The sequence below is a fragment of the Megalops cyprinoides genome, chromosome 7 (genome assembly GCF_013368585.1).
Source record: "Megalops cyprinoides isolate fMegCyp1 chromosome 7, fMegCyp1.pri, whole genome shotgun sequence".
NCBI lineage: Eukaryota > Metazoa > Chordata > Actinopteri > Elopiformes > Megalopidae > Megalops > Megalops cyprinoides.
The window spans coordinates 25634743-25662600 of NC_050589.1; the positions used below are offsets into that span (position 1 = coordinate 25634743).

The 27858-nt window shown below is 41.8% G+C and overlaps 2 protein-coding genes across 3 annotated transcripts; both read right to left on the minus strand.

The window, feature by feature from the left end:
* Positions 1-4575: 4575 nt before the first annotated feature.
* pank4 (pantothenate kinase 4 (inactive)) lies at positions 4576-24563 on the minus strand. Of its 2 annotated transcripts, XM_036534020.1 has the most exons (20): positions 24441-24563; positions 21749-21831; positions 18989-19197; positions 18392-18575; positions 18128-18220; positions 16568-16721; positions 15581-15762; positions 14520-14601; positions 13744-13844; positions 12430-12435; positions 11076-11231; positions 10757-10869; positions 10431-10518; positions 9644-9795; positions 9384-9439; positions 8960-9009; positions 8284-8388; positions 7672-7772; positions 6810-6878; positions 4576-5914 (listed from the first exon to the last, which is right to left on the minus strand). In XM_036534020.1, the coding sequence occupies exons 1-20, from the start codon at positions 24556-24558 to the stop codon at positions 5683-5685; spliced, it is 2334 nt and encodes a 777-aa protein (XP_036389913.1). In that variant the 5' UTR covers positions 24559-24563; the 3' UTR covers positions 4576-5682. The 2 variants fall into 2 exon arrangements, with proteins under 2 accessions (XP_036389913.1, XP_036389914.1); XM_036534021.1 differs by lacking the exon at positions 12430-12435.
* A 1690-nt stretch (positions 24564-26253) lies between these two features.
* Positions 26254-26870, minus strand: LOC118781298 (transcription factor HES-5-like). The gene is made up of 2 exons (XM_036534267.1): positions 26808-26870; positions 26254-26685 (listed from the first exon to the last, which is right to left on the minus strand). Exons 1-2 carry the CDS (start codon positions 26868-26870, stop codon positions 26254-26256), a joined length of 495 nt encoding a protein of 164 aa, XP_036390160.1.
* Between the last annotated feature and the right edge of the window lie 988 nt (positions 26871-27858).

Consider the following 27858-nt stretch of genomic DNA (forward strand, 5'->3'; position numbering starts at 1 on the left):
CAGTAGTGGCTGTATTTTAAACTGATTCCACTCATAACATCTTAAGAAGCACTAACTGGTATTGACCATGTCTGTGCACACCTGTATAATTTACTACAGTCTCCAGGCCAGTGGGGCATTAGTGTTCAGTATACCTGAATCAACATCGTCAAGGTTCATATTGAATATTCTCTCTGCAGTTCTCTCTCTGAATATTCTCACTGCAGAACAGTCTAGCAGTTTTGATGATCTGCACAAATCAAAGGGAGAGAACTAACCTCAAGAATACAGACTGAACAATGCAATGGTCTTGGCATCCAAGCCACTCAAGGACCATTCTTCCTAGTTGTCCTTCTCCGAGGCCCCATTTTCTCCCATCTCTGTCACACCAAGTCTCAATGACCCAGAGTGAACTGCAGCTCAAAAGCAGCATGCCCAGCTCTGACAGTGGACAGTGGTCTCTGTGCACACAAACCACACCACCCTGTCAGGAGCTTACCAGAGAAGTCTGTCACTGCTGCAAATGAATTATACCATCATGTCTCAACAGGTGTCTCTCCTACAGGAAAAACAGTAGAGGCCTTGGATTCATGGACACAGACAGCAGGGCCTGCTCTTATTTTCTGCATTGGTTAGCAGATAGGTGAAGAGCTTTCAGCTCTATGTAGTTAAGTGGCCATATGCTAGTGGGAACCGTCTTCTGCCTGCAAACTGAATGCATCCAAGATGGCGTACCTGTTGTTACTCAGTGACTGTATATGCAAGTCCATGTGCTTACTTCATTGCTGCATGAAGGAGGAGACTTGGATTATTGGATTGAATGTCCCTCTCATCATAGCCTCTCTCCCCTCTGGACAATGTATGCCATTATGGCTAGGGTGCACCACCTAGAGCCAAATTCTTTGAGCAGGGTACTTCTTTTACTTCAGGGTCACCAGCAGAAGATCAGCTAATTGAATAGACTAAAGTATTCCAAAAGTCTAGCCCCAACAAGAGACTGAGGCTTCATGAATCACAAAACCCATGGGTGTTGTGTGTTATCAGTGACTCACTAATTTTAAACAGCGTTTTGCTATGTAAACAAGATTCTTTTGATTCATTTGTAAGTCACCAAGTCACCAACTGACAGCACACAGAAGTTCCACCTGTTCTAGGGGTTCATGAAGCCTCAACCTCCCCATCAGTCCCACAAGACGCTCTGGTTGAGGGTGCCTGCTAAGAAAATGATGTCATTTCACCTGGGGCTTGACTGTTCCCTCATCATGGCAGTCAGAGCTCACACAAGCTTGCCTAATGGGATCTCATTACATCCCACAGGATAAATCTCACATTGCAAAGCATACTCCTTTCGATTTGGTTCACGGACGAGGCCAGCGATCAGCGATGGTGGCTTTCAGAGGAACCCGACTGTACACAAGACACTGTCGCTGCAGAATTTTAATCAGGACAAGTGCTGCATTCATTCCACAAGGTACTCAAATCCGAGCACACTCGCACATACATATTGCCCTTTTTATAATAGAATTTTCTTAGCATTTTGCTTCCACCTTCAAATGGGGAAATGTAATGATCAGGCCGCATTATGAAAGCACCTACTTTTTCACATTAAAAATGCCATTACTCCACAGGGTGGACTGGCTCCGTGACAAAAGGCCTCCACAAAGGAAGAAGAAAGCTGAGAGAATAATAATCATACAATTTCCATCCCAGAACCTGAAATCTATTAACAAATTGTCCTAGTATGCCCATTCCATATAATAACCATTACAAAAGTCTTCCCAATGCACTTACCTGTGAAAAGGAAGGAAATGACCCCTTCTTTTACCAGGAGCCATTGTACCAAAATGACAACTTTGGTAATCAAACCGCTGTACAGCTACAGTTCACCTGAAATGCATCTTGCCAACTTTAGAGGCTTCTCTCTCCACAAGGTGGTTAATGAATGCTGCTTCAGTTAAAACTGACAGCAGTAACAGACCTTTTTGGCATGAGATGCTACTCAGAACAGTTAGTGTCATTATGCATCCAAATGTATTAGGAATGATCTTACAGATCTTGAGGGACCCTCCATTATTACTGACGGACCAAAACTGAGCAGAGGGTGACACAGATAATCTTGATATGCAGTCTGCTATTCCATTTCAAGATTCACAGAAGGGTTGAGAGTCAGAATGTGCTTCAGAGCATTCCAGAAACCTTGGAACAGCAGCCAGAGGGAAAACTCCATAAGTGAATATTAACTGTCCTCTGTTGTATCATCTTCTTATTCTCTTTGTAATGTAAATAATCTTTTCAGCTGCTGTGGACTTCTGTGAGTTAACTCTGTTGAAGTTAAAATTTATACAGAGGGTGTGACCCAATTTAGCCTCTACCATCACAACAAACACATCCTGAACATGCTCGGTCACTCTTGTGAAATCAAAGCTACTCACACATTGGGCCAACCACAAAAAGATACACTTCAGATACATGTCATGGAACTGCACCAAAGTTGTGCCCATTTAAATGCATAAAGTCTAAGTCTTCCAGTCTAAAGGTCTGGAAAAAGTTGGAGATGGTAGGGGGTGAGGTCTAGTATGGAAAAAGCTGCAGCTCAGCAGAAGAGTGGGAGACCCCCTGCCTGTCTCAGCACGTTATCGGTGTGCGGCACAGGGAAACGGCTCAGCCACACTTCCCCCCTCATTACTCTCCAGCCTGCCCCAGGCACCAGGCCGCTTTGATGGTGGTATGGTGCATGGCACCACAGATGTCCCACAGCCCCACTAGTTTTGGGATCTGGGTCCCACAGGCCTTAAGGAGCCCCAGTCACAACACCCCCCCATCCCCCCCAACTCACATTCACATACAGACATCCAGCAGCCACCAGTGAACCCACACTCCAGAGACATGCCTCTAACTCACTGCAGCTCATTCTCAGACAGTGACAGTCTGGGGGCGGAGCCAACAGCCTTCTCACTCCTGTATCTGTGACAGCTAATCACACCAGGGGTGGGAGGAACACAGGAACATAAATCTAGTAAAGCAGGAGAGAAGGCTATTAAAGCAGTGCTATGCTGATCTCTCTCTCCCTCCTTCCCCTTAACACACCACAAGCTGAAACCCGTGCAAGACAATTACATTTTACCTACCAGTCTTATTCACCACAGAAATGCTTATATTCCCCATCTGGTTTGGATCACTCTAAGCTTGGTTAATATTTTCTGCCAAACTGATTCAGGTGATAGGTGTCGCACTTAAAATGTGGAAAGAAACACACCAAGATAAAGCAAGATCATCGTTTTATGAGTGAAGGCATTTCAAAATATATTTGACATTTCATTACAAGTGATTGTCAAAGAACACAATCATGTTTTATTCACACAACACTGGATATCTTAAAATAAACATTTCTCAGGATATGCAAATGAATCGTATATATATGTACACAGTTACATTATATATATATACATACATATATAACAGTGATTATACAAAATCTCACTGGGTGAGTCCACAGAGAACACAAAGCCATCAACACTGAGAAGAATAATAAAAAATGAAGTAAAAATGGACATTCGCACCAGATTTGTCTGGTTGAGCTTGTCTGGACCGTGCTGTGGGCAGAACACATGAGCACACGTGTGTGAGCACACACTCGCCTTCACACATGTTTATTGCTCCACTTGCAGAAAGCTGGCGAATGTCCTGCTTGTTCAAGCTTTGCTCGAGGGCTGAGAAGCACACACCTCAGAGCAGAGCTGGTTTCCCCTGTACAGGTTTTCATCATGAGTGACCATGGAGGGACCGCACTGAATGAAAGACGAACACTTATAAGAACACCTGGCTAACCTGACCCAGAGTGAGGCGTTAATGGCGCAGTCCTGTTCAGACCTGAAGAGGATAAATGTGACGAGGTTATTCTGGCAAATCAGAGCCCGAGTACAACCAAGGATTCTCGGCAATTCAATACAAATAGGAAAAATCAAGCCATCAGTAACAACAGTGTGACTTCTGAGATGTAAGCACCAAAAAGCTTTACTTAGAAAAAGGAAATATCCCTTTGCAAAATGCTATTCACTTTAATGTATAGGGCTTGCATCAAATCAATAGAACATCAGGCTTTGGTTAAAAAACACCATTAACCTTGGGTTTCTGTGGAATCAGACAGAAAAAAACAGATTATAAGAATTAATGCATCTTGAGCAAAGAAAAAAAGTCAACATTTATACAATTGAATACTGACACCTAGTGGCCAACAGAGGTGCTCATACTTCTCTTAGTCAATTTATTGTCTTCTTTCATTTGTTTAAATGAGGCTTAGTTGCTGAAGAGTAACTCTATTGCTGTAGCTGAGAATACAACTGAATAAACGAGCAAGTCAGCCTGATCTAACAGTAAGCCCTCAACAATTTTGAGAAAAGGGCAAAACAGTCCATTTGAATGATTCCTGGACACCCACAAGTAAGATACTATAAAAGCAATCAAAAGTGAATGAATAATGTTGTGCTGTATCCACAACACTATTTTAAAAATAATTTATTCCCTGATTCTTAAATTTAACCTTAACTTAAATGGCTTCTGTAAGACATTAAACTAAATTACCACAACCTCAAGGCACAATTGTAACAATTAAAATACCAACAGACATGCTGAAGTATTCAATTGTCATTAAAACACTGATGGAAATTTAGAATAGCAACCTCTAATCTTGATGTTATAAACAGTTTCCATTTCTACTGAATACCAACTACTTCCCTGAAACCCATCAGTGATGGATGGCGGGTTGGTGCGGTGATCATGAATGAATTATCCCAAATACGGATGGGGTTGGTTAGCTTTTGAGGATACTTAGATGAACGTGTTCAAACATTAACATTTATTTTCATTACAATTCTACCTGCACCACTTAATACTTCATGATGAAATAAACACTGAACACATCATTCGAAGAAGAAGCTATCACCCATGACCTGTGAACAGAGGCCATGCAAATAAAAGCCACAAACAAGTAAAAAAGTGGTACCGGTAACCTCAAATTTCAGAAACAAACAAACCAACTCTAGATCAAAACGAATTTTTTTTTAAAAACGCCTGCGGAATTCCCTCAGAGGAAAACCTGCAGAGCATGCGCATTGTGAGGCAGTTTTCCTGTTGAAGTCTCGAGGTTGTGGCTGAGATGTTACACACCGTGTCACCCTGCATTTGCACACTGTCTACCGAAGGTGATTATCTAGTGAGGCCAGCCGCGCGCTCCCTCCTTGCCCGGCAGCGCTACCGCAACGAGGATTAGCGTCAGGAGGCTGAGCTTCAGCAGAGACTCTGCAGCCGTCTGGCCAGCGGGATACCGCGAAAAAAAATACTGTCAAGACTTGTTCCATCCAGTAACACTGAACCTGTCCCCACCCTGAAAAAAAAAATCATTCGGCCATCTCAGCACAAAATAAAACGTTAAAAACCTGCATTAATACAATAATGAACTGTCATCTGAGGACCAATTGATTGAAAGCACATTCATTACCAGTTGAGGCCAACCCCCCCATTAATGAAACCATACTGATTATCAACACCACCCCCCCACACACTCTTGCCAACTGCAAGTGCAATTTGCCAATTTAAAAAAAAAAGGAATTAGAGACAGTAAAGACAGTAATTACAAGGGGGTCCACCGCTTGCACCCGCTCACTACCCTCCGAACATACAGCCCATGGTCTGCCTACACCTTTGTCACTGGTGCCCGCCCTGGCTCTTGCCCGGCTGCTCGAACTTGAAGACCACGCTGAAGATCTTGCCCCCGAGCCTCTCGGCCAGCCAGGAGTTCTTGATGACGGCCAGCTTGAGGCTCTCGCAGCTCAGCGTGGCGTAGTAGTTGGTGTGGATGGCTCGGCCCATGCCCTCGATGATCACCAGGTCTGTGTGTCGCTCGCGCACCACGGTGGCCAGCACTTTGTCCAGGCGGCTGAAGGGAGGGGACACGATGTCAGAGCACTAAGCGAGGCAGAGGTGTTAGGGAGTCAGTAGGGGCAACAGTCTGCCCTCTGGATCAAAAAGATTACAACACCACCCGAGTGATCGAGACACTGTGCTGCAGGAGATTCTTCTGATGAGCTGTCTTGTCTCATTAAAAATCCCATTCTCTAGGGCTCCTGAGTAGCTCAGTAGCTCAGACAGAGAAGGTGCTTGTTCCAAATGCAGACTGATCCCTACAGCACAGTTCCCCATGACAATGACAGAAAAGAGAATGGCAAAACAAAATGGCTTTGTTTCTCAAGAGGGAGAGGTCGGTATGTCAGTGTAGCGAAGGGCGAGAGCAGTCAATCCACCCGGCCTCGACCCCGGGTCTACGGGGTGCCAAACCTGCAGCTTGACTGCAACGCCAAAGAGCCAGGCTCATTGTCACACCACTCTCAGCACTCAGCGATTCGTTTTAGCAACTATGAGCTGCTCACATGATAATAGGAAGAAGTGCTTATCCACTGGACAGTGCTTTGCAGTGTACTCTGGGATTTGTAGTGTGCTAAACGTCTCCTTGCAGTAAATCGCTCTATGAAGACTGAAAACGAGCCATACAAATGTGATTTATTAACCGCCACACTGCATAACCCCAATGCAGTCTCCTGAAAGTCTGATGAAAGTGTTGCTTGCCTCATTTTGATTAAAGGGAGTGTAATGGAAATCAGGAAATTGGACAATCAAAATGATTCAGCAAAAAACACAAGCACTATTTGAATGGAAGGCAAAATAACACTTATGGAAACACCTAGGGAGATCGACCTCCGTGACGTTTAAGTTTGTACAGCAGCAACGCAAATTCAGAATAAGAAGGTCACATTCAGGTCAGAGAGGAAACTCACCTCAGGTCTAAACATGGGGAACTGGAGCCACTCTGGACAAGGATCAACCTGTCCTCCTTGATCCCACTCCTGCAAATAGGAGAGGCTATTATTACAGCACCAAAAATAATATCCACCGAGCTCCCTCTTATAACAACACATAATATGAACTTAACTCTCAGTTATAAAAATACAAATGACATCAACTGAGTTCTGTGTTATTACCACCATGAAAATAATATCAACTGTGTTAAAAATGTTCAAAGGATGAGTACACTCAAGCCAAAGATAATGAACATAGCTGACGAAGTTATCCACAGCACCACTTTTAAAAATAGGTAAAATATGAGTAACAGGATGGTGATAAATATAAAATAGTACTATCTGTAGTATTTTACAACTGACTGTATCCACATTTTAAAAGCAAGAAAACATTAACAGCCAAAGGCAGATAATATTCATCAGATACACAGAAAGCAAAGGGTCATAAAAATAAGGGTACTTCCTTGAATTGCCACACCACATTTGGCAGTTACACGATTCCCATATCCCCTGACATCCCTAATACAATTGTGCACACCATAATAGAACAACACAATGACATTACTTACTTACTTACCTTATAAATCACTTTCCTACATTTATCGCACTGTTTTATTTCTGAAAAGGCCCCATGACATTTACAGCAGGCAGAAATCAACATTTCATTTTTACTTATTTCCTTCACATATGTCCTAATTCAGACGCAAGTTACAAGACCATTCCCTTGCTATGTCTACACAAAATGTTTAGTTGCACTGCAGAAAAAAATATCAAGAGGAGGTGCTGAAAGCACCGTGTCTATGTCTACAGAGTCCATGCTTAGCTTTGAAAGGATACTTACTGAATGATCATATCCATGGCAGCGATTCTTTCTGTCAATATCTGCAGCTCGCCATTTGTGACATCATTCAGTGCTGGGCCAGAGTTGCTGGCCAACACAACCTGAAGGACAAAGAACAGACAGGCTCAGATCATTCTTAGGCAGAGATATGAAAGATGACAGTTCATTCACAATTCCAGTAATTCGGGAAGAGTAATATGGTATTTAAGGGCAATTATAACTCTATGAGTTTAGAACTGTTTGCTGTGTAAGGGAAATGCACCCTGAAGACCACTAGGGATTACCTGTTACAAGAAAAGTAAGCATACACTTTTTCAAATAAAACCAGAGTGAGACAAGAAGGATCAGAATATTAAAATTACTTTGCACAATGTGATAAATGAGAAGGGCCTTCTTTTTCAAATTGTGCTTCCAGATACTGTATAGTAAGTATAAACAATGTCAAGCCTGGTGTAAACCTTGTTTACACCACATCAAAGACCGTTCTTGAATGCGGTTCAAGGTTGTGGTTGTGGTTAGTGGTGGAAAAACCCACATGGAGGCTGTCTGTGGAAGGACCTCGTGGTTGTACTGGGGTCTTGTGCGGTACAGGGGTGCCGAGAAGGCTCTTACCTCGGTTCCCCTGCAGAGAAGCTCTCTAACAAATGGGAAGACTCCCAGAATGATGTCTATCCCACTATTATCTACGAAAAATAAGGCACATTTGTGAGGAGGCCCCTGCAAGAGAAAGCCAGTAAGCACAATATTCAATCACGTTGTCAGCACAAAGAGATACACACAAAAATCCACACCAGCTTTTTCCCCTGCCGTTGCCTAGGCCTGGTAGTCAGGCATCTATATGATAGCTTAAGCAGGGCAAAGCTACTTTCAAAGACAAACGCATTACATAGTTATATTTCTGTTTAAAATGTTTAAATTGGTCTATTTGGCTTAAATGTGAGCTTTGCACAACTGACTGAAAAGGCAGTATTTATAATAAAATGCACAAAAGATCGCAGTTGTTGCATCAGGTTTTATATGCCAATCAACCTCCACCAGGCCTACAGAAAAAGACATGGGAGACACTGATGTAACATATACAATACACGAAAATATCATTGAAAGGTTACTGATAGACAGAGTCCTGAGAGGCATAACTGAACTGAGATCAGCCTGAAGCCTCATTTACATCTGTCAGCATAGCCTAGTAGAGGACAGGGGTATAGTGGACCAAGTTGCCCTCATTAACAAAGATAATGGATTACCTATTAGAGCAAAACAAGCTAGACACAGATCACATTCCAGTCACCTTTAATCTTTCAATCCACTGGTCAAAGCAGTCCACAAGCCACGGGCGCTCTGTGGGGAGAAAGCAACGCAAATGAACTACCCGTGTCAACAGCAGGATCCTTTCCACCTGTTTTTAAATGTGTGACCTTGCTTATTGTATCGCTAATCAAACACCTTCCATGTGTAACCTGCAGCAGTACTAAAGCAATACTGAAGTATAAATAACAACATTTTACTGTTGTAGCAATGTAATTGTTACAGTACACAAAGCTGTTAATGGTACCCGTTCTACCAGCAAACAGTTGGAATATGCCCAGTTTTAGGAATAAAGAAATTATTCAGTAAATGTGTGTATTCTCAAACCATCATGTTTAAAAGGCAGCTAAGGACAGGAAGACTGCTTAATGAACACTAAAATGCCAACAAACTGCTTTTTCTCACACCTTGTAATTGACGTTTTGCCTCTTCAAATCCAAATTCTGGGTCAGATTCTAGAACGCTAAAAAAAGAAAGCAATATCTAAGCATTGTGCACTGTATCCCACTAAACAATGTACAAGCACTTATAGTTCACACTAACCAAGAAAAACGTAAATAAATGCCTGAAAGACATTTCCAGGGATGTAACCATTCATGAGTTTCTTTACTGGGCACAGCAGATGATATGCACTTCCAGAACCAGCCAGCAGAGGGTACACACTCACTCAGAGACAGCTTTGGCTCCCCAGTCAAACACGTTCCCAGCCAGGAGCCCCTTGATCAGGGCAAACTGCCTCTGCTCCCAGCTCAGCTTCTCCAGAGACTTCACCACCTTCTGGAAGTACTTCAGGGCCATGTCATTCTCCCTCTGTTTGATCTGGAGCCGGAACAACATCAAACAGTGGCCCTGAGACACATCGCTGTTGCCCTGACACCACTGATAAATCTCAGCTACGCTACACTGACACAGCAGAATGAGGCTAAAACACTGACAAGAATTTAATGGTGCACCCCCTGGAGGGATCTCCCCTCTCGTCAAAGCAAAAGCCGCTTCATAGATCCACGCCACATTCAATGAAATCTGACCACTTGTTTGCATTTTACTGAATAAAGCATGCAGGCATAGTGTTCTATCCTTTGAGTGATTGCTCTAGGTATGTGGCCTAGGGCTTGGTAAACCTGTCTCAGAAGCTGAGGATTGCACATTCAGATCACAGGCAGCGACTGTTACGGCCCCTGAGCAAGGGTGCTTAGCCTACCTTGCGTCAGTAAATGTCCAACTGCATTAACGGACAATGTTAACAGCAAGGTAGGCAAGTCACCCCACATACTACCATTAGCCCAGCAAATTAACAATGGGATGAAGTGTGACATGTTTCACCAAAGGTTTATCAAGGGAACATCTTGCACCACTACTCCTAAACAGGAGTAACTTTCAACTCTTACAAACATACAGTACACACAAAAAAGAGCACGAAAGACTACAGAAAGGAGGACGGAATCAATTCAAACCTTAGAGTAAGGGTCAGGAAAGTTGAACTCGTTCAGACAGTGTTCCCTCGTGTCTAACAAACTCCTGACCGTCAGGGAGCCATAGGCGCTGAGGGGCAGAAAAGGAGGAGAACTACATCAAGGAGACGCAGAAACCAGCTAACGTGACACTTACGGCATGAGTCCCGCATTTCCCCAATCTATTAATGTCAGCTACTGCAGGGAAAAGGTCAGGGCTTTCATCACACGACACTTATCGCCAGTGATATGTTTCCATCCACAGCGTTTGATTAGAGGCGGAGCTGAGATGGGAGAGGGCCACAGTGGCGTCATACAGCGACACTTACAAAGGCTGGTGCCGCAGGGTCTGAAGCTTGTGCCTGTACTTCTGCCGGAACTTCTCAGCCCGCTCAGCAGCCTGGGGGAGGTCTGGCTGGCTGGCCACTGCCCGCTTCACCACCTGCAAACAAGCCACACCCACCATTCCTTTCACAATGGTCCAGGCAAAGGTTCTGCTCACTCACAGTCATTCCCAAAATTGCTACAGAAATTGTCTAATGTGGTCCTACCAGTAAAATAAATAAACAGACAATGTGCAGGAAATGTTCAGATCAGATCTGTGAGGTCACAAAATCAGTAAGTGCTGGTTTGGGCGGGTGTCCTCACCCCGTCCAGCGCCTCTTCAAAGCAGTAGAGCCAGTACTCCCGGGCGAGGGCGTCCTCGGTCAGGTCCACCGTGTCTGGGATGTAAGAGGAGGGGTCCTGCAGGAGCGGCAGGTTGACCAGCTTCCGCTCCAGCCGGTCCATCTCCAGCATGTCAAACTGAGGAGGATGGAGGAGGGGGAGACAGCCAGGACATCATGACCATGACCACAGCAAACCAATCACACCAACAACTACAGGACTTTACATGAACTTCTGCACTCACTCAAATTGTTTGGTGACCAGGACACTCAGACAAAATTAAACCACTCCAGAATTTACTGAAATGTAAGTATATGTGCGTGGATCCAAGTGTGTGAAAACGTACCCAGATGTACATTTTGTGGTCACTTAATCGTAAAAGATGTTGTAGACAATCGAAGACTAGTCATTATTATCCGTTTCCACTGTCTACCACTAAAATACCATTAACTGAACAACATGCAAACGAAATAAAATTTAATCCATAACAGTAATCCATGACACATTCAACCCAGTTCCATAATAGTCAATAGTGTTTTCCACACTGCCATGCCACTCAACACTTTGCCTTCTGCGTGATATAGTCGTGAGCCTCACAAACAATTACAGGTACCTGCCCTTGACATCACACACACTGCATGATTCTGATGCGCAAACAATGCGACAGTTATAGCTATCCTAAATAACTGTCACAAGAAAACTTTGCTTTTCTATCACATGGATTAACTAGCCCGCTGGAGCTCCATTTCTTTAAAGCTCAGTCCAGTAGCTTGACAGCATAAGTACCTTTTAAAGTGTATAATCAGTCATTTTTAAATGAAAATTACCACATTGTGACAGCCAATCTAATAATGTGGAGTTTGGAGACAGTCCTAAACCAAATTCATTTTACCTTGGCAGTTCTGAAACATGCGTGCAGCCAAAAACATATACAATCCCACTTAATAAAATTCTAGACACATCTAACAGACTGTGTAACTTCATTACCTATAACCTACGTGCTGCCATTACCCTGTTTAAAGAGAGTAGCCTTGTTGAATTTCACTTGTGATGTTACATGGATTTGAATATGGAAAAAATCAGCTCTTAGTTAACAGGGTGTGTTGAAATGAAAGGTTTAGGTAGCGTTTCTGATAAGGTAGACGAGTGTTGCACAACATCACACTGCAACAAGCTTCTAAATCTGCAGCAGGTCTGCAAAAGCAAGCTAAGCAAGGATAATTAAACATTTTGTGCAAAAGCGAGTGGCTATCTGTAAGGCTAGAAGTGTGAGCTGCAGCAGAGGCGTGGGAGTTAATCACTACAAACAGCACACGTTGCATGGGGGTGTACTTACAGGAAACTGACAGAAAAAGAGGGGTGACATGGTGGATATGAAAAAGAAGTGGAAATAAGGAATGTTAGAGAAAAATCAGACATCAAAGGATGTCATGAGGGAGGACACTGATGCTGCAGCGCTTCAGATCAACAGCTTTTTAAGAAGAAAAAAAAAGGACAGGATACACTGATACTTGAACAAGATATCAAACCAGAGCCATTTAAGAAATGCATTAAAGAACTGATTTTTTATGCTTCAGATTCTTCAGCCTTGTGCTGTCTGAACCAGGTTTCAGTCCCAAAATGTTGAAATTTCATGTCACAAAGGTGTACTTTTACGCTTATGCTGGGCTTAAATATGGAGAGGGTTCTCAAAAATGTTTTACCTGAAACACTAAACTTTTGGTTATAATCTCATGTGAAATTATGTAATTTAATCAGAACATTTTGGTTTCAAAAGTCCTCACAGACACCATCCTTTGTATGACAAATTAATTTAAATATAGTACACATTAAGCATATTAAAAAATATTAAGCATAGTATGGTGAAATCTGTCCCCAAGACTTGGATTAGCTTTATTCAAATAGACTACCAATTTGACTACCAATCTGGTTGCCCTGGTTTGTTTCCCTTTCCCACAACCATATTTCAGCACAATCCTTCAGTCATAAAACTCCTGAAGGACACATGATAACCTGAACAAATCCATTCACAGTCAGATAGTAAATACGCAGGACCCATATCTACAGATTTGAACGTTGCACGCCATAAACCCTGATGGTCTCCATAAAGCTCTGCCTATGAAAGATCCTCTGTGCCAATTCCATATCAAAGCAGACACTATCAGAAGAATTCAGCAGTAAAAAATTTTAGGAATTCTATAGGCCTGAAGGAGGCGTTTTCCTTCCCAAGGGTATACTGGACGTTCACAAAGGTAGGGCAAAATACAGCTATACTGCTTTTTAAATGAAACGGTCCCATCTGTATAGAAAAAAAAGACAAGGAAAGGTGAGGTGCTCTGACAAGAACTATAGCAATTTATGGAGATCCATATCAGGAAATCCAGCATAGTCATATCAGGGTACTACAATCTTATGGTTGTGCAAGGAACTTAACATCAATCTCCTTTAGTAAATACCATGCTGCATAAATGGATAACGTCCACAAGTCCACACATGTAGACAATGCAAGTCATCCTGGGCTAAGGTGTCTACATTATTCATGTATTTCCTTGGCAAAGTACACTAATGGGGACACGAGGGCACTGCTGACTGTCCTCTAGCTGTGGGGGAATCTGTGGGAAGAGGATTAAGATGGGGATGGGAAGCTCACCGTCCCGCTGCGTGCACGCTGCATGGGATTCAGCTCTGGGGAAACACTCATTAGACCAGAGCTGCCAGCGTAGTTCTCCCCCCAGCTGTACTGGTTAGGGTCTGCAGAGAAAGAGACAGAGGGAGTCACATAAAAGACCTCTCTCAACAGCCACCTGAGGAATTCAACCTTCCACTGCATAAATCTGTTCTGCTACCCCGCCCCACCCGAAGTACTCATTCCAGCTTATCACAAATCCGTCCTGGATGAAGTTCTCTGAGATAAACCATTGTTCTTTCCTGATCTTAAACTCTGAAAGGCCTCTCCTCAGTCATAAGTTTTGGCAAGAGCAAACCAAAAATCTGGCTGCTGAATGAGTTTTAGGGGCACCTAAAGTCCACTTTCAGCCACAGAAACAAACTGACCGTCATATAATGTTACATCCTGCAGACATCCAACATTCTTCTTAATGCCACAGTACTTTATGCATATCTTGTTGCATTAGTCCTAAATGACCCCGTAACCAACTGAACTTGCACACACGTTTCCAAGTTAGAAGCATCATTCCATTAGTCTTAAACCATTTTTAAGTCACTTTCATTAAAATAAATGCGTGGATATACAAATATATATATGAAAACACAGTTTAATGATATTTAGTCTTCTTAAGTGCAGAGTCCGATCATCTTCACATAGATAACAGCACAGATCAGAGTACAGTCTTTCCTACGCTCAGTGAAAGCCTTGTGACAGTGATTACGCACTGTTCCAGATAATAAGTATGAACTGTAACCTACTGTCCTCCTCTGCTCCCTTCAGGAAGGCCCCAATAGCTCCGAGATATCCTTCGTGTCTGAGGAAGAGAGCCTGCACCTCGCCCTGGAAAACACAGCCCAGAACACACAGGGGCAAGGCTGGGGCCGTCATAAGCCTCAACAAAAAGCGGCCAGCGGGAAGACTGCCAAGGGTAGACTAATGTGACATTCAAGGCCTGAATTCAGCTACCATCACCACCACCACCATCATCATCTTATTGTGGCCTCAGTTTCATTGCTGCTGTGGTATGTTCTGTACACCAGTGGTGGTCTGGAGAACAGTATCCTTGAGTTGTTGACATGCCCTGTGTTACCATGCCTTGGTCACAGGGCAGGGAGAAATATTGCCCAATCAAGTCCCTCATCCCCAAATGTTTTGCTCAGGATGACCCGTACCACGGCAATCCTGACCCAAATGTTTGCTGTCTCATTAGCATGATGAAGTCCAAGATGCTTTGTGCATGAGACATTTGTCTACTTAGAGAAATGGCAAAGACAAATGCAAAGGCCACAATAATGTTTAAATTATAAACAGCCGATCCAAAGTTGTCTTTGGATTTGTATGTCATTGGTTGTCTCTAAAAGGCCAAGTACCGCTGCCTGTTAACTGAACAATACTATTCTGACAGAATATTTTTGCAGCAGACCAAATGTGTGTTACTGTGCAGACAAGACATGAGAACACCGTCCCTTTCTCGTTCAAGAAACAGGGGTCAGCCTATCGACTAAAGGATTTCAAAGCACTCAAAGTGCTGATGTGCACTTTTTGTATTAATGATACGTGCAAGCTATTTCATATGCCTGCCATACATAAAACTGAAATCTCTCATTAAATGGTACCCTTTAGTAATATATGCGGCACATGGTAGTTTGGGGAACTGGACTGTTCGCAAGAGGGTTACAGGCTTAAAGTATTTCACAAGTCAGCAGTGTAACTGAGTAACATGCAGGAATGCATATAAATTGCCTTGGATAAGGTCGAACAACATTTGCAAGCAAAGGAAATACACACAAAACCACTGCGTGGGACGCAGCAGGGTTACCTTGGTGAAAAAGTTGATGCTGTAGGTGATGGTGTGCATGGTGACAGGGTGGCCGCGGATGAAGAAGCCACCGAAGTAGACCCTGCTCAGGTTATGCAGCCGGGCATAGAGGCAGGCCAGCTGGCCGATGTCATTACTGATCATATGCAGGAGGCTCTTGGCCATGTCCTCTTTGGAAAACTCTTTCATGAACAGGGAAACAAGGCCAACAGATGTAACATTCAGGCACAGTGGGAACAGAACTGGGCTCATGACCCAAACACTGCTGGCTCGACTCCCCAGAGGGGCACTGCTGCTGTACCCTTGGGCGAGGGACTCACCGCAGTAAATATCCAGCTCTTTAATTACATTTCAAAACATATGTGGCCCTGGATAAGAGCATCTGCTGAGCAAATGTAGTTAAATGTAATGTAATTGTTTCTGATTCAGTGGGCACGATTCAACTGTTTTCCACACAGACAGCATAAAAATAAGAATAAAACTGTATGAATAAGAAACACAGCAAAGGATAACTATGGCTGTTCCCTCAAAAACACTTAATCACTAGTAGACACGTGCATCTAACCCAATACATTGTTTTTCTACAGAAAGAGGACTTTGTCTTGTCTTAACATGCACACAAATCAATAGCCCCTGAATGCTAATTTATCAATACTTGTTATGACCAACCAAACACTTTCCCTGGGTTTTATTTTCTTATAAAACCACCCTAGGAGCCACTAAAGGTGTTGAAAAACTACAACATAAGTAATGAGGAGCAGGAATTTGTATGGGAAAATCACAGAACAGCAGTGAAGGGGTAAAACGCTTTGCCTGTTGCTTCCGAGTTCCAGAGGGTCAGGTCATCACAGCCGAGTAGCAGTAAACATGTCTACATAGCAACAGCTGACCAGAGGCAACCAGTTATAGGCCAGTTGGGATGAGACTGAGAAGATAGACAAAAAAACAGTCCAGACTCAAATTTAATACACCAAATTAGTCCCCTACCTTTGTCTGCAGTGGCTGACTTTCCAAAGCTACTGGCTATGAGATCACCAGTCAAGCCCAGCGAGCCATAGGACCCCCCGTATATGTCTTTGACCAGCATGTCCACATTTGTGTGCTGCCCCCTGGATGCTAACTGAAGGAGCTCGTCAAATCTCTGTGGGGGGAGGGAGAGAAGATGTTAATCAAGTTCCATAGTGTAGTATAACCAATGTTGACCATTCAATCCACATTTTAAAACGGTACTTGAGTAATATTGTACTGAGAATGATTCAAAGTAAATAACATTACAGCAGGGCTAAATCTGAGTGCCTCCGGAAGAACTGTACGCAAGAATCATGTAACTGAATAAAAAACAAATTATTATTAAAAAGAAACAATCTCTTGATGCAAGATATTTTTATCTGATTTATAACACTTTGGATTATGTAATGTGAAAGCTCACCTCTTCAAGGCAACATTACAGAAAACAAAGACGGCTTTCGGCAGAAAACAAAGACTGTTTTCATAAAAAAGAAACGCAAACTTGAAAAATATATTTAAAAAACAGTTTTTGATTTTCGTCCAATAACTTTTTCACATAATGCCTTGAAACAAGACATTTTAAATGAAGGAACTGTTAACTTTAAATGTGCAGCATGATATTTCCTGCTCTCATACACACCACATACACACTCCGACCTCTGATTGACTGTGTTCTAAACGACAGTCACATTAACAGTTGCTTGTTTTGATGTGCTCATGTGTACATGTATAGTATCATACTGTGTTCACATGGCTCACGCTGTCAGCAACATGAAGGGGAGACCAGCCACTGCTGGAAGTACAGACGTAGGAGGATCTTTGATACATTCCATGTATTCTTTCACTTAATGGTATTTACTTTTGTCAAAGCTAATGAAAAGTTCCTTTTTGTAAAAATAGAATCCGCAAAGACACAAGAAAAAACTGCGAAATGGTTTCGCATTTTTAATCCACCTGTGCGGTGTAAATTAGCTATAAAAACAATTTAACAAGCTAAGTTTCTAAAACCACCACAGCCTTGTAGTTGCTGAGACAAACAAAACCACTTGTTTTCAGAACTGCCTGCTGCTGGCTCAATATCAAAGATAAGAAAAAGCCACAAAGTGCTTTGCCTCACAATTTCCGTGTGGAAAACATACCGCATGCGCTGAACCCACAGGGGCTTTCTGCTAACAGGTTGTTTTTCTCTTCTTTAGACAAGCAGAATATTACTCCCATTTAACTAATACTGTCAAACTGTACCAGTGGAAAACAACAGGTTAGGCTACAAGAAACTTCAAACAGCAAATTTAAGATGAATTAACCTCAAACTAATGAATAACACCACCATACCTATAATAGTAGTGAAAAGTTTTAGTTTTTCTTTTTGTTTCTTAGATAATATTTTTCACAGCTGAATTTCTGAGGACATGGAAGAATTAGAGCCGTTTCCCCAGAAAAAGAAAGAGCAGTACAATGCAAAGATTGAAAGACCCCCCTACACACAGACACCAACCCAGGCCCAGAGCCCACACCCCAGTATAAACTGAAAAAACTCACCCTGGTTTTGGTGAGCAATGCTCCCAGTCCCCAAAATGTGCCACCCCCAATGGAGCTTCCACCAATGCGTTCAAATTTGTCTTCTGATTCAACCTGCATTAAAAATATACAGATTTCAGCACTGAATCTAACTAAATCACATTTTTACTTTCACAAACTGTCCACTGTTACATCCACAACATGGTCTCCAGGACAACATGCCCCCCTCTGAACCACCCGATGTGACTCTGACCATCGCGGCAGGAGGCCGTGGGATGGGCTAACCTTGACAATGGACACTCCAGAGCCGATGTTGACCAGGAGGTAGGGGAAGATGTCAGGATGCGTGTTCTGGAAGCGGAACTCTGAGTCTGCGTGTTTGACGTACACGAAGGCTTCATGGGGAATGTTCCTCAGCACAAAGTTACAGCCTTTAATCAGGCAGGTCATCTCATCCTCCTTGTCCACTCTGGTACAGGAAAACACAGACAGGGCAGCATTCAATCCAGAGTCTAGAGTTATCACCTTTATGGCACTACTTACATTAACTATATGAAATCAATTCTGTATTATCTTATCTACCAAACTACAACTTTGTTTTAGGTATCACAAGAGCTCTAAATGACCCAGTTATACAACTCTTGGTCATCTGGCAGGGGACTGGGGCAGCTAAGAGATATGGCTTTCACTACTGAATCAAATCAAGCAAACATTTATTTATCATGTTATTAATGGTAGGTAATGGATGCAACAATACAGCTCTATGCTTGAGAACAGACAATACCGAACTCAAACAGGCTTGGTGTAACAGACTGTGACAATGTTGCAGAAAAATATATCTGTCTGTCCATTCATGTCTCTGTGCGACACACAAAAACCAACTTGAGCTTCAGCTTCTTCTCAATCAGGTCCTTGAACTTGTGCGCGCCACCGCCTGTGGCTTTGATCACTTTGGTTTCGGTGTTGACCAGGTGGTCCTTGATGAAGTCTAGGCAGGTCTCAATGTAGGCATTCTCAAACTTGATGAAGTGCAGACGGGCGAAGATCTCCTCCTGCACCGAGATCTCGTAGAGTGGGTCATCATCCGTCTCCTGGGGAGAAGAGAACAGATGGCACTATGCCCAAGCGTAGCAGAGACTACGTGGGCAGTCACATGGCACTGCTGTTACACAGCACTGGACTCTAGCTATGGTCATACCCTTCCTCTCCTCCATGAACACAAGCTGTGAGCTACAAAGCAAAAGTGACATGGCACAGCACTACACAACATAGCACTGTTACCAATCTCGCTATTTTACCGAACAAAAACTACAAGTTCGTAGGATGCAGATATGTGGGACCACACCCAAGCTCAACCTAGGACCAGCTTAACATTAGTAACATTAACATTTTGTATTAGTTAGTTCATTCAGGGGAAAATGAGTAACTATTACTTGAACTGTACTGAGGGCAAAGACCAAGGCAGAGGAGGGTAGTTTATAATAGACTGAGCACGCACACGTTTATCTAGGGAAAAAATGTCCATCCCTGGAAGGAGATAATCCCAGGGGGATCAGCTCTGAAATAACACTGGGAAGCAGAGCGCCTGTCCAGCTAAGCCTCCTCATAGCCTGGCAGTTAGGGGTAAAAACAGCAGCACTAAAATGGCTTAGTTAATGAGAGTGAGGAGAAGGCTGCTTTCAGGAACCATCAAAGTGTGGTTCGCAAGTGGCAAATGTCCAGTTCTGATTTTTTTTTTAAAAGACCATTTTCAACGAAATGCACCATCTGCTAGAAATTATTTCTAGAGATACTACGTTATCAAAAGTGTTGAGATGGTACTTTGAGAAGCAGAATCCAATTTTATTGATCCAAAAAGTGGTCTGCAGTGACTTTTTAATTATGAACACCACCACAGACAGTAATCTATGTAGCTATTTATAGCTCAGTTTCTTAACAGAAAGCATCCCCAACCACTGCCTGGAGGGCCAGTGTGCATGCTGCGTATTGTTCCAACCAAATAGCCCTGGTCTCTATTACTTATTTACTTACGTGGGTAAAACTTCATTATTTCCCAAGACAGACAGAACAACAAAAATCAGCTGAGATATATGAATTGATATGTCAAACTAAAGTTGAGGAATTGTCTGAAATAATTACATAGCTAATTAAGCTATACCTGCATGCATATATTGGCCCTCCAAAAATGGAGTCCCACTTCAGCTTTGCAGAATCCCAAACATAAAGGAAAAGCATAGCAACAAACAACTGGACTAGAGTTTGGTTGTAAAGGGCTGCAAAACTGACTGCAAATACAGTCAGTCAGACTTACACTCCTTACATGTAAGTCCGACCTAAGCAAAATAATAAAGACTTAAAATTCTCCACATGTTTAATGAGTTGAATACATATAAAACCTGTAGAGGAACTGATACTTGTCTGTGTCAACCTGTTTTGAATATAGTCACCGCTTCCTTTTGCCCTGGAATATCTACCTGACTGCCAAAATAACTGTGCTAAAGCCCTTGCATATAAAGCCAAACCAAACAACACTACCTAAAAAAAACATTTCTTTCCAAAATACTGGAGAAAGACATGATGCAACACCTAATGCTTTATGTGAGTTCTCATGACACCTGTGGAAAACTTCCAAACTGGTTTTCACTCTGGTCATAGTACAGAAACTGCTCTTATGAAAGCTGTAAGTGATACTTGTGTCCTCTGATGAAGGCAAGAATACACTCCTGAACTGCTCCTTTTGGACTTACATATAGCATTTCACACTAATGAATGATCAACAAACTGGAATTTTTGTCAATAATATCTAGTTAGTTTAGCAAATCATGTCTATGAGGCAGATTTCAGTTTATGAAGATTTAAGATGTTTCCTCTGATCTCCACACAGTGAAACATGGAGTTCCACAATGTTCTATTCTTGGGCCTCTGTTTTTCTACCCCTCAGAAAAGTTATTCGGAAAGATGATGTCAGTGCCCATGGCGAGGCAAATGATATATCACTTTACACCTCAATTAAACCGGAGGAAGCTCTAATGGTGAAAAGAATAACTGTATGCCTAAATGACATCATGAATGGATGACTGCAACTTGTTACCATATTCTGGGGAAAAAAAGGCTGAAAATATGCTCCTAGGTGAATCAGGAAATTGTTCTAGAATGGCCTAGTAAAGGGACACTCCTGCAACGGGCTAGCAAAATGCATGAAATTCTATATCTGATATCACAAATGATTGTTGAAATGTTACCTACAAAGAAGACACACATGACCAGGATGTGAATTCATCCTTAATCTCTAACACGCTCCAATTTTAACAAGTAGGCCTACATCAAAGCAGCATGCTGACGTCTTAAAATGTACAGTTGTCTTATCTACACCTAAAAATAAACAAAGCATAAAAAATATACGGTAAAATTTATCATCACATTTATTCAATCCTTTGTTGTCTATTTAACAAGCTCAATATTTCTGATGGCACAGGTACAACAGAAAAAAGAAAGTAACTGACACTTTTAAACATCAATCATTCCCCAGTCATCAGTAATCAGATTTAGCAGTTCATATTACCATTCATATTGTTTATCTGGATAGCAATGTGAAGTGACCTCATAAATTAAATGCAGAGTAATCAGTTCATGGTATCCTACCTTTACAGAGTGGTCGAATGACCGGACTTTGGCTACCTTGTGCTGAACAGTGGAATAGTAAGCAAGTTTTGTCAATGAACCTCCTGTCAAAGAAAGAAAGAAAGAAAAGGTTTCACTCTTGTGCAAAACACTCAATTGATAAACCTTCTTTATAGGCCTTACATTCTAGAATGTAGATATTAACAATTTAGGGGATTCCCCTTCCACATGTGTTCTACACAAAAATGTTTAGCTCCATGTTCATTGTTCCATTGTGTTCCACGCCTCACATCAGTTAGTTTCAGTTGGGTATATGCCATGACTGTAGATAGTTGTGATGATGATGCTAATGTTGTTTTCCATGTGCACTGGTCCAATTCTTCAAATATGCCCCATAATGGCCATATATCATAAATGATCATATTAGATCTTAACAGTGACTATATTACTGGACAGGTAGTCAAAGCACTCATGTGTGAGACCAAGAGGTCTAAAGCAGATGTCATCACTAGGGCCTAACCCTGAGACCAAAGCCAAAACCAACATCATTTCCAAGCCCAATATTAGCCATCTATCCACTTTTGCTGCCTTTTCCATTGTCCTTTTCAGGGCATAGAGAGACTGGAAGTGAAGGTGACTAGGGAGATTATGTGTTGCAGTTAAAGGAGCAACAGGGGTGAGGGTGAAGCTATCAGGACAGGTAATACTGTGTGGTTTGTGAACAGAATTGTATTTCAACCAATTAAAATTGAGAGGATTTTGTGATGCCAAAATAAACGCAATGATGCAAAACCAAACACGAAACTAACAGCAGCTCCGTCATTTTATCGTTACAGCAAGCATCCGTGTTCTGCTTATACTTTGGCGGGAAGTCTTGTACTTGAACAGAATCTAGTGCCGTGTTTCCCAACCCTGCTCCTGGAGGCACACTGTCCTGCATATCTTCTATGTATCCTTCCTGCTTGACTAAATCAGGTGTGCTCAGCTAATCAAAAGTGCCACTGATGAGTTCAGTCAGGTAGGTAGAGCAGGGATAGATAGAAGATATGCAGGACGGTGTGCCTTCAGGAGCAGGGTTGGGAAACGCTGATCTAGTGTAACGTTGGAATCCAGAGTTCTCGTTTTGATGTCTTAACACCTGCTGGAGAAACATTATTAATATGCCTAGTTTCGATGTGGTGGGTCCCCTTTAACATAAACACACTGAAAGATCTATGGCGCCAATACTACAATCAATACTAATGCTACTACATATTGCACCCTGACTAATGGCTCCTACCTCAATTTAATAGCGTTTACTTAATTTCCACATTTTTACATACGTGGCCGGTGCTGCATTTGCCCAGTGCAATGTTAGCTTCATGGGCTGTGCGAAAATGAACATCTAAGCAAAAAGACAATCGTTTGTTTTCACAAATTAAAAATAGAATTAAGTCATCCAGTTCGTTAAAGCATCCTGCTATTGCTGTCTGCTAGCTGTTTAAAGAACCCCTACGTGTGACATTTGGAACTGTACATACAGACGGGATCAGTCTGTTGTAAGCAAACTTTAATTTTAAAATTAACATTAAAGTCTACGTAATTTTAGCGCCCAGGTAAAATGTACTCCATTACAGACAAAACTCATGTCCGGGTGAATAATTTGTCTACCTTGGTATAGCCTATGTGTAGGAATGCAACGCAGCTATATCCTGGAGAAGTTACTTATGATAACACTTTTGGCTCTCATAGTTCAGAAGTCTAGTTTAGAGACCAAAGCTATCATCACAAATAGAGTTTTTTTTCAGTTAGCTAGTTAGGCAACCTAGCTCTCTTTAAATAGATACAGGTTGCTGCCAGCTCTTGTAGCTATTCAGCAGGCTATCGCTCATGAACCGCAATGCCAGGGTGCGTCTAACCTTACGCCGTGGTACCCCATGATATTTCCTGCTCCTAATCTATCTAGCTAACTTGCTAATGTCTGAAGTCTAAAGACGTAGCTGAGTTAAGTACCCAGCTGACGGGCTACCTAAGAACGCGTTAGCGTTACAATTTAGAGCTTGTAAGATTTTGCTGTTTCGTCAGGACTTTCATAACACACAACACATAAAGGACAAGCTGAAACGTCCCGACACAACTGTTGCATATAGTGCAAGTGTTTGGATAGGTCGGAGGGGGGGGGGGGGGGTCAAACAAACTAGCTAGAGGAAAGCGACTGCAATAGCGAGATGGCTTACTAGCACCCAACTACAAACACTTAGCCTCAAAAAGAACGTATAGGTGCAACTATGGGACGACACCTATGGATAACGATAACAGACTGCCAGTTTACCTGGATATCGCTGTGACTGTTTATTTCTATGCCGTGCACAATCTAACCTATGAGGTTTCCTAACTAGACTAGCTAGCTGGCTGAGTTAACGTTAGCCAGTTAGCTGACTAAGCAATGTCAAGCTGCGTCAAAACAAAGAATGCATATGTGTAAAACATTATAGTCTTATATAGGACTATATAATTTCAAAGCCATAGCATCCAGGGCCACATCCATTGGTTACAATGACTAGCTAAGATGATTGCAGTGCAATGCTATTGCATACAATTCTAAACGACGCTAGCAAGCTGGCTAGCTACACTGTCAACCAAGCTGGATGGCCCAAACATCTCTAATATAGCTATAAATACGCATCTCCTAAAAGAAGAAAGGCAAAAAATACTGTTACTTGTATTTTGGTACCTATATCTATTGCGAACCTCTTGGCATTCTCCAAGTTCCGAAAGATCTCGTCAGGTGGGAGGGTAATGCTTTTATCCATGCTGTGTGTACTTCTTCCCATCTGATCACAATCCGCCATCTTGAAAAACCTGGTTTGACGTTGAATTGAAACAGTAACCGTACGCTAAGGGTGGATTGATGAACGTAATGACGTTCAAAGTTCGGGTCTTTACGGGACTTTGCAACATGTACAACATCTTGCCCAACAGCCGATTTGGGTGAAGCCAAGCATTAGAAGCAAATATATGTTCGGACATTTTAGCTTTTTGCATAGTAGACAATGGCTATGATAATTTTACAATATTCAGCAGCTAACGAAAGAAATGAAAAGTAGGAATGGATAATATATGATCATCAGAGTGCATTTCATTATGAAATAATATTTTGTTTTTTAGCCATGTTTTCTTATACCTAAAATGTGATCAGTCACTCAATAGGTTGATTTACTAACTCTGTGTTAAATTTTGTTTAAAACATGTGGCATACATAATTACCTGGGAAGAGAGAGAAGCTAAACTTGCCTGGATTTGCAGGGTTGCAGGGTCCAAGGGTGCCCAGACTAAAGCTTCCTAGTTCTGTCACGAATGAACTAGAATGAACTATCATTTATGCAATACAACAATGACAAAATTACCATCCATTTTAGGAATTACAATTTGGTTAATTAGCTACACAAGTGGGAGTGGAAAATCAGTTCTTGATAATGACACTAACTGGGCAGTTTTGTCAAGAGATACAGGTGCTGACAAACTTTTTTTTTTATCTTGCATGTGTTGAGGACAGTTCCAAGTTGAACTGAAATCACTTTCAGTTATAATTAAAATATTTTCACATCTGGAATTAGTCATTGAATGGCAATTCAATTCTGAATTAACCTTGACATTATATCCTTGACACAAGGGCATGTGCCATTTTCTAAGCAATCTAAATGACTTCATGTGATGCCACATTCACACTCAAACCCATATGCTTAAACCCACTTGAACAAAATAATTGATGCAAAGCAAGATATGTTTTTTTGACTGTGTTTATTTCATGACAATTGTCATGTATTCTATTTTCAGCACAAATATTGTGGAACAAATAGTAAGATACAATATCTTAATAGAGTAACCTCTGATAGAGGTCCTTAATTACGAACCTACTCATAAAAACTGAGCAGAAACAATACAATATTTAACACATTATGCGTGAATGATACTTTTGAACTTCAAATTTCTGTGGAACAAGAAAACACAATTACTTCTTTCAAAAAAGAACATGAAACTTCTTCAATGAAGAAACAAATAAAGATAAAACAAACTTCTTGAACAATAAGAAATAATGTTGGTATATTGGTGAAACAATAACTTTTCCAATTTAATAACCATTCCAATTTAATATTAAAAACAGACTGATTGCAAATACTTATTTAAAACTTCATAGAAGAAAAAACAAAATCTGGAAGATGCATTGTATCAATAAAAGCAGTACTTAAGAGAAGAGAACTTCCTAAAATCTGAGAATCCACTTTTATGCCCATATATGGCAGGAACGTTGAATTCTGTTTGTCTTTTTATGATGAGAAAGCAACAGTGTTTTATATTTATCAGTTAGTAGCAATAATTATAACTCTTGCAAGAGCTCTCTCTTCATATAATTATAACATTAAACCTCCTGCAAATGCAGAATTGGAAGAAAACTTCCTACATCCAGAGAATTGCTGTTTATGCCCATGTATGACAGGCATGTTCAATTCTGTTTTACTGACAGTTCAATGACAGTCTGAGGGACTCTACCAGGGCCTCCAGAGGGCGCTGCTGGCTGAAGTCTCCTCTTTGCTGGTGATGTAGCGGGCTGGGGAGCTCAGCTGCGGCAGGACACTGTAACTGCTGCTCTTATCAGAGAAAGGCTTCAGGGTTTGGAAATGGCTCAGCAGTCTTCTCTGGGACGGTGTCTTCACTTCATATTGTGACAGGAAGTTCACAGCCTCTTGGATACCCTTGGAGTAGCCCTCGCTGACAGCTGCAGAGCAGGACATGGTGTTAACTTGCTGGTGCTGGTGCTGCCGTCTCAGGAAGCAAACGGTCATCTCCAGGATGTTGGCTTTCTCCTGCTTGGAGTCAGGATTCTGGTTGAGGAACTCTGGGCCCAGGAGAGACTTGAGCTGCTCGATGCTGCTGTTGATACGATCTCTGCGCATCTTCTCCACCATTGGCTTTCTCAGCTGCAGAAGGAAAACAGGAAAACTGTCAGTTATCTGGTTCCAGATACTTTTATGTGACTTTTATTAGGTAAAATTAATACTTAGTTTAAATAATTTATTCAGTCATCAGATTTTGTATTTACCTTGTTATTGAGAAACAGGTATTCCTTGGAATAATTCATAGCTGCAGTGACTGTAGGTGCCATGGTTGCTTCTCTGTACTGTAGAGTCAGTCTGATGTGTGCTGGTCTCCCCACTCCTATTTATAGTCCATAATCTCCATATCAATGTGTGGGTCTTGGTGTTTTAGGAGTTTCTCACAGTGTCCAGCCAATGGGAGAGCCTGGGAGGACAATGAGCAATGTGAAGCTGCCACATGCTGAATGAAGTTCTTACTGAAGGGGGACAATGAGCTCATCTCAGGGGAACAGGTGGAGGGGTAGGGGGTGATGGAGAGTGACTCCCAGAGCACTTTGTGAATCTGGTAAAGTGGTGACCCTGTAAAGAGAGCAGATCTGCTGCCTGATGTTGGGATCAATGACAGTGACAGAGGACACGGTCATCATAATAATGCACACGTGTGGGATTGATACGTCTTAACACTAATCATTACAGTAATAATAATTACTAATCATAGCAGTTTCTATAATCCAAGATGATAAGTACTTCTCTCAGTGTGGACTGAGATTGATCGAATATTTATTCAAGCTTGATCGAATATTTATATCAAGCGTGTATTGAATTGATTCTGAAGTGCTACGTACATGATGTATATAATATGAATTTCCATAATCTCAGTGGAACCTATAGGATAGGTCATCTTAAAGAACTATGAATATTGCATGCTATTTTTTGTGCAAAAATAAAAAAGAAACAACAACTTAGTATTCTATTTGTTGACATGACATCTCATACTTTACTTTATGGACACAAATACAATGTTATGTGTTGATGGCAAATACAGGGGAAAATACACTTGTTTTTTTCCAAATGTTTTAGAGAAAATTATCCTATGTTTGCTATATGTGATCAAAGATTATATTTAAAACCAGTCAGTTCTATAACTAGTGATGACATGTGAAAGATGTGATTTCTTGTGGAGGGAACAGAAATATGTTTCCAGTGTCTGTCCTTTTCTGAAAGTGGTCAGTGTGCAACCTGATTGCTAAGAGTCCAGATGTCACAGTCTTTATG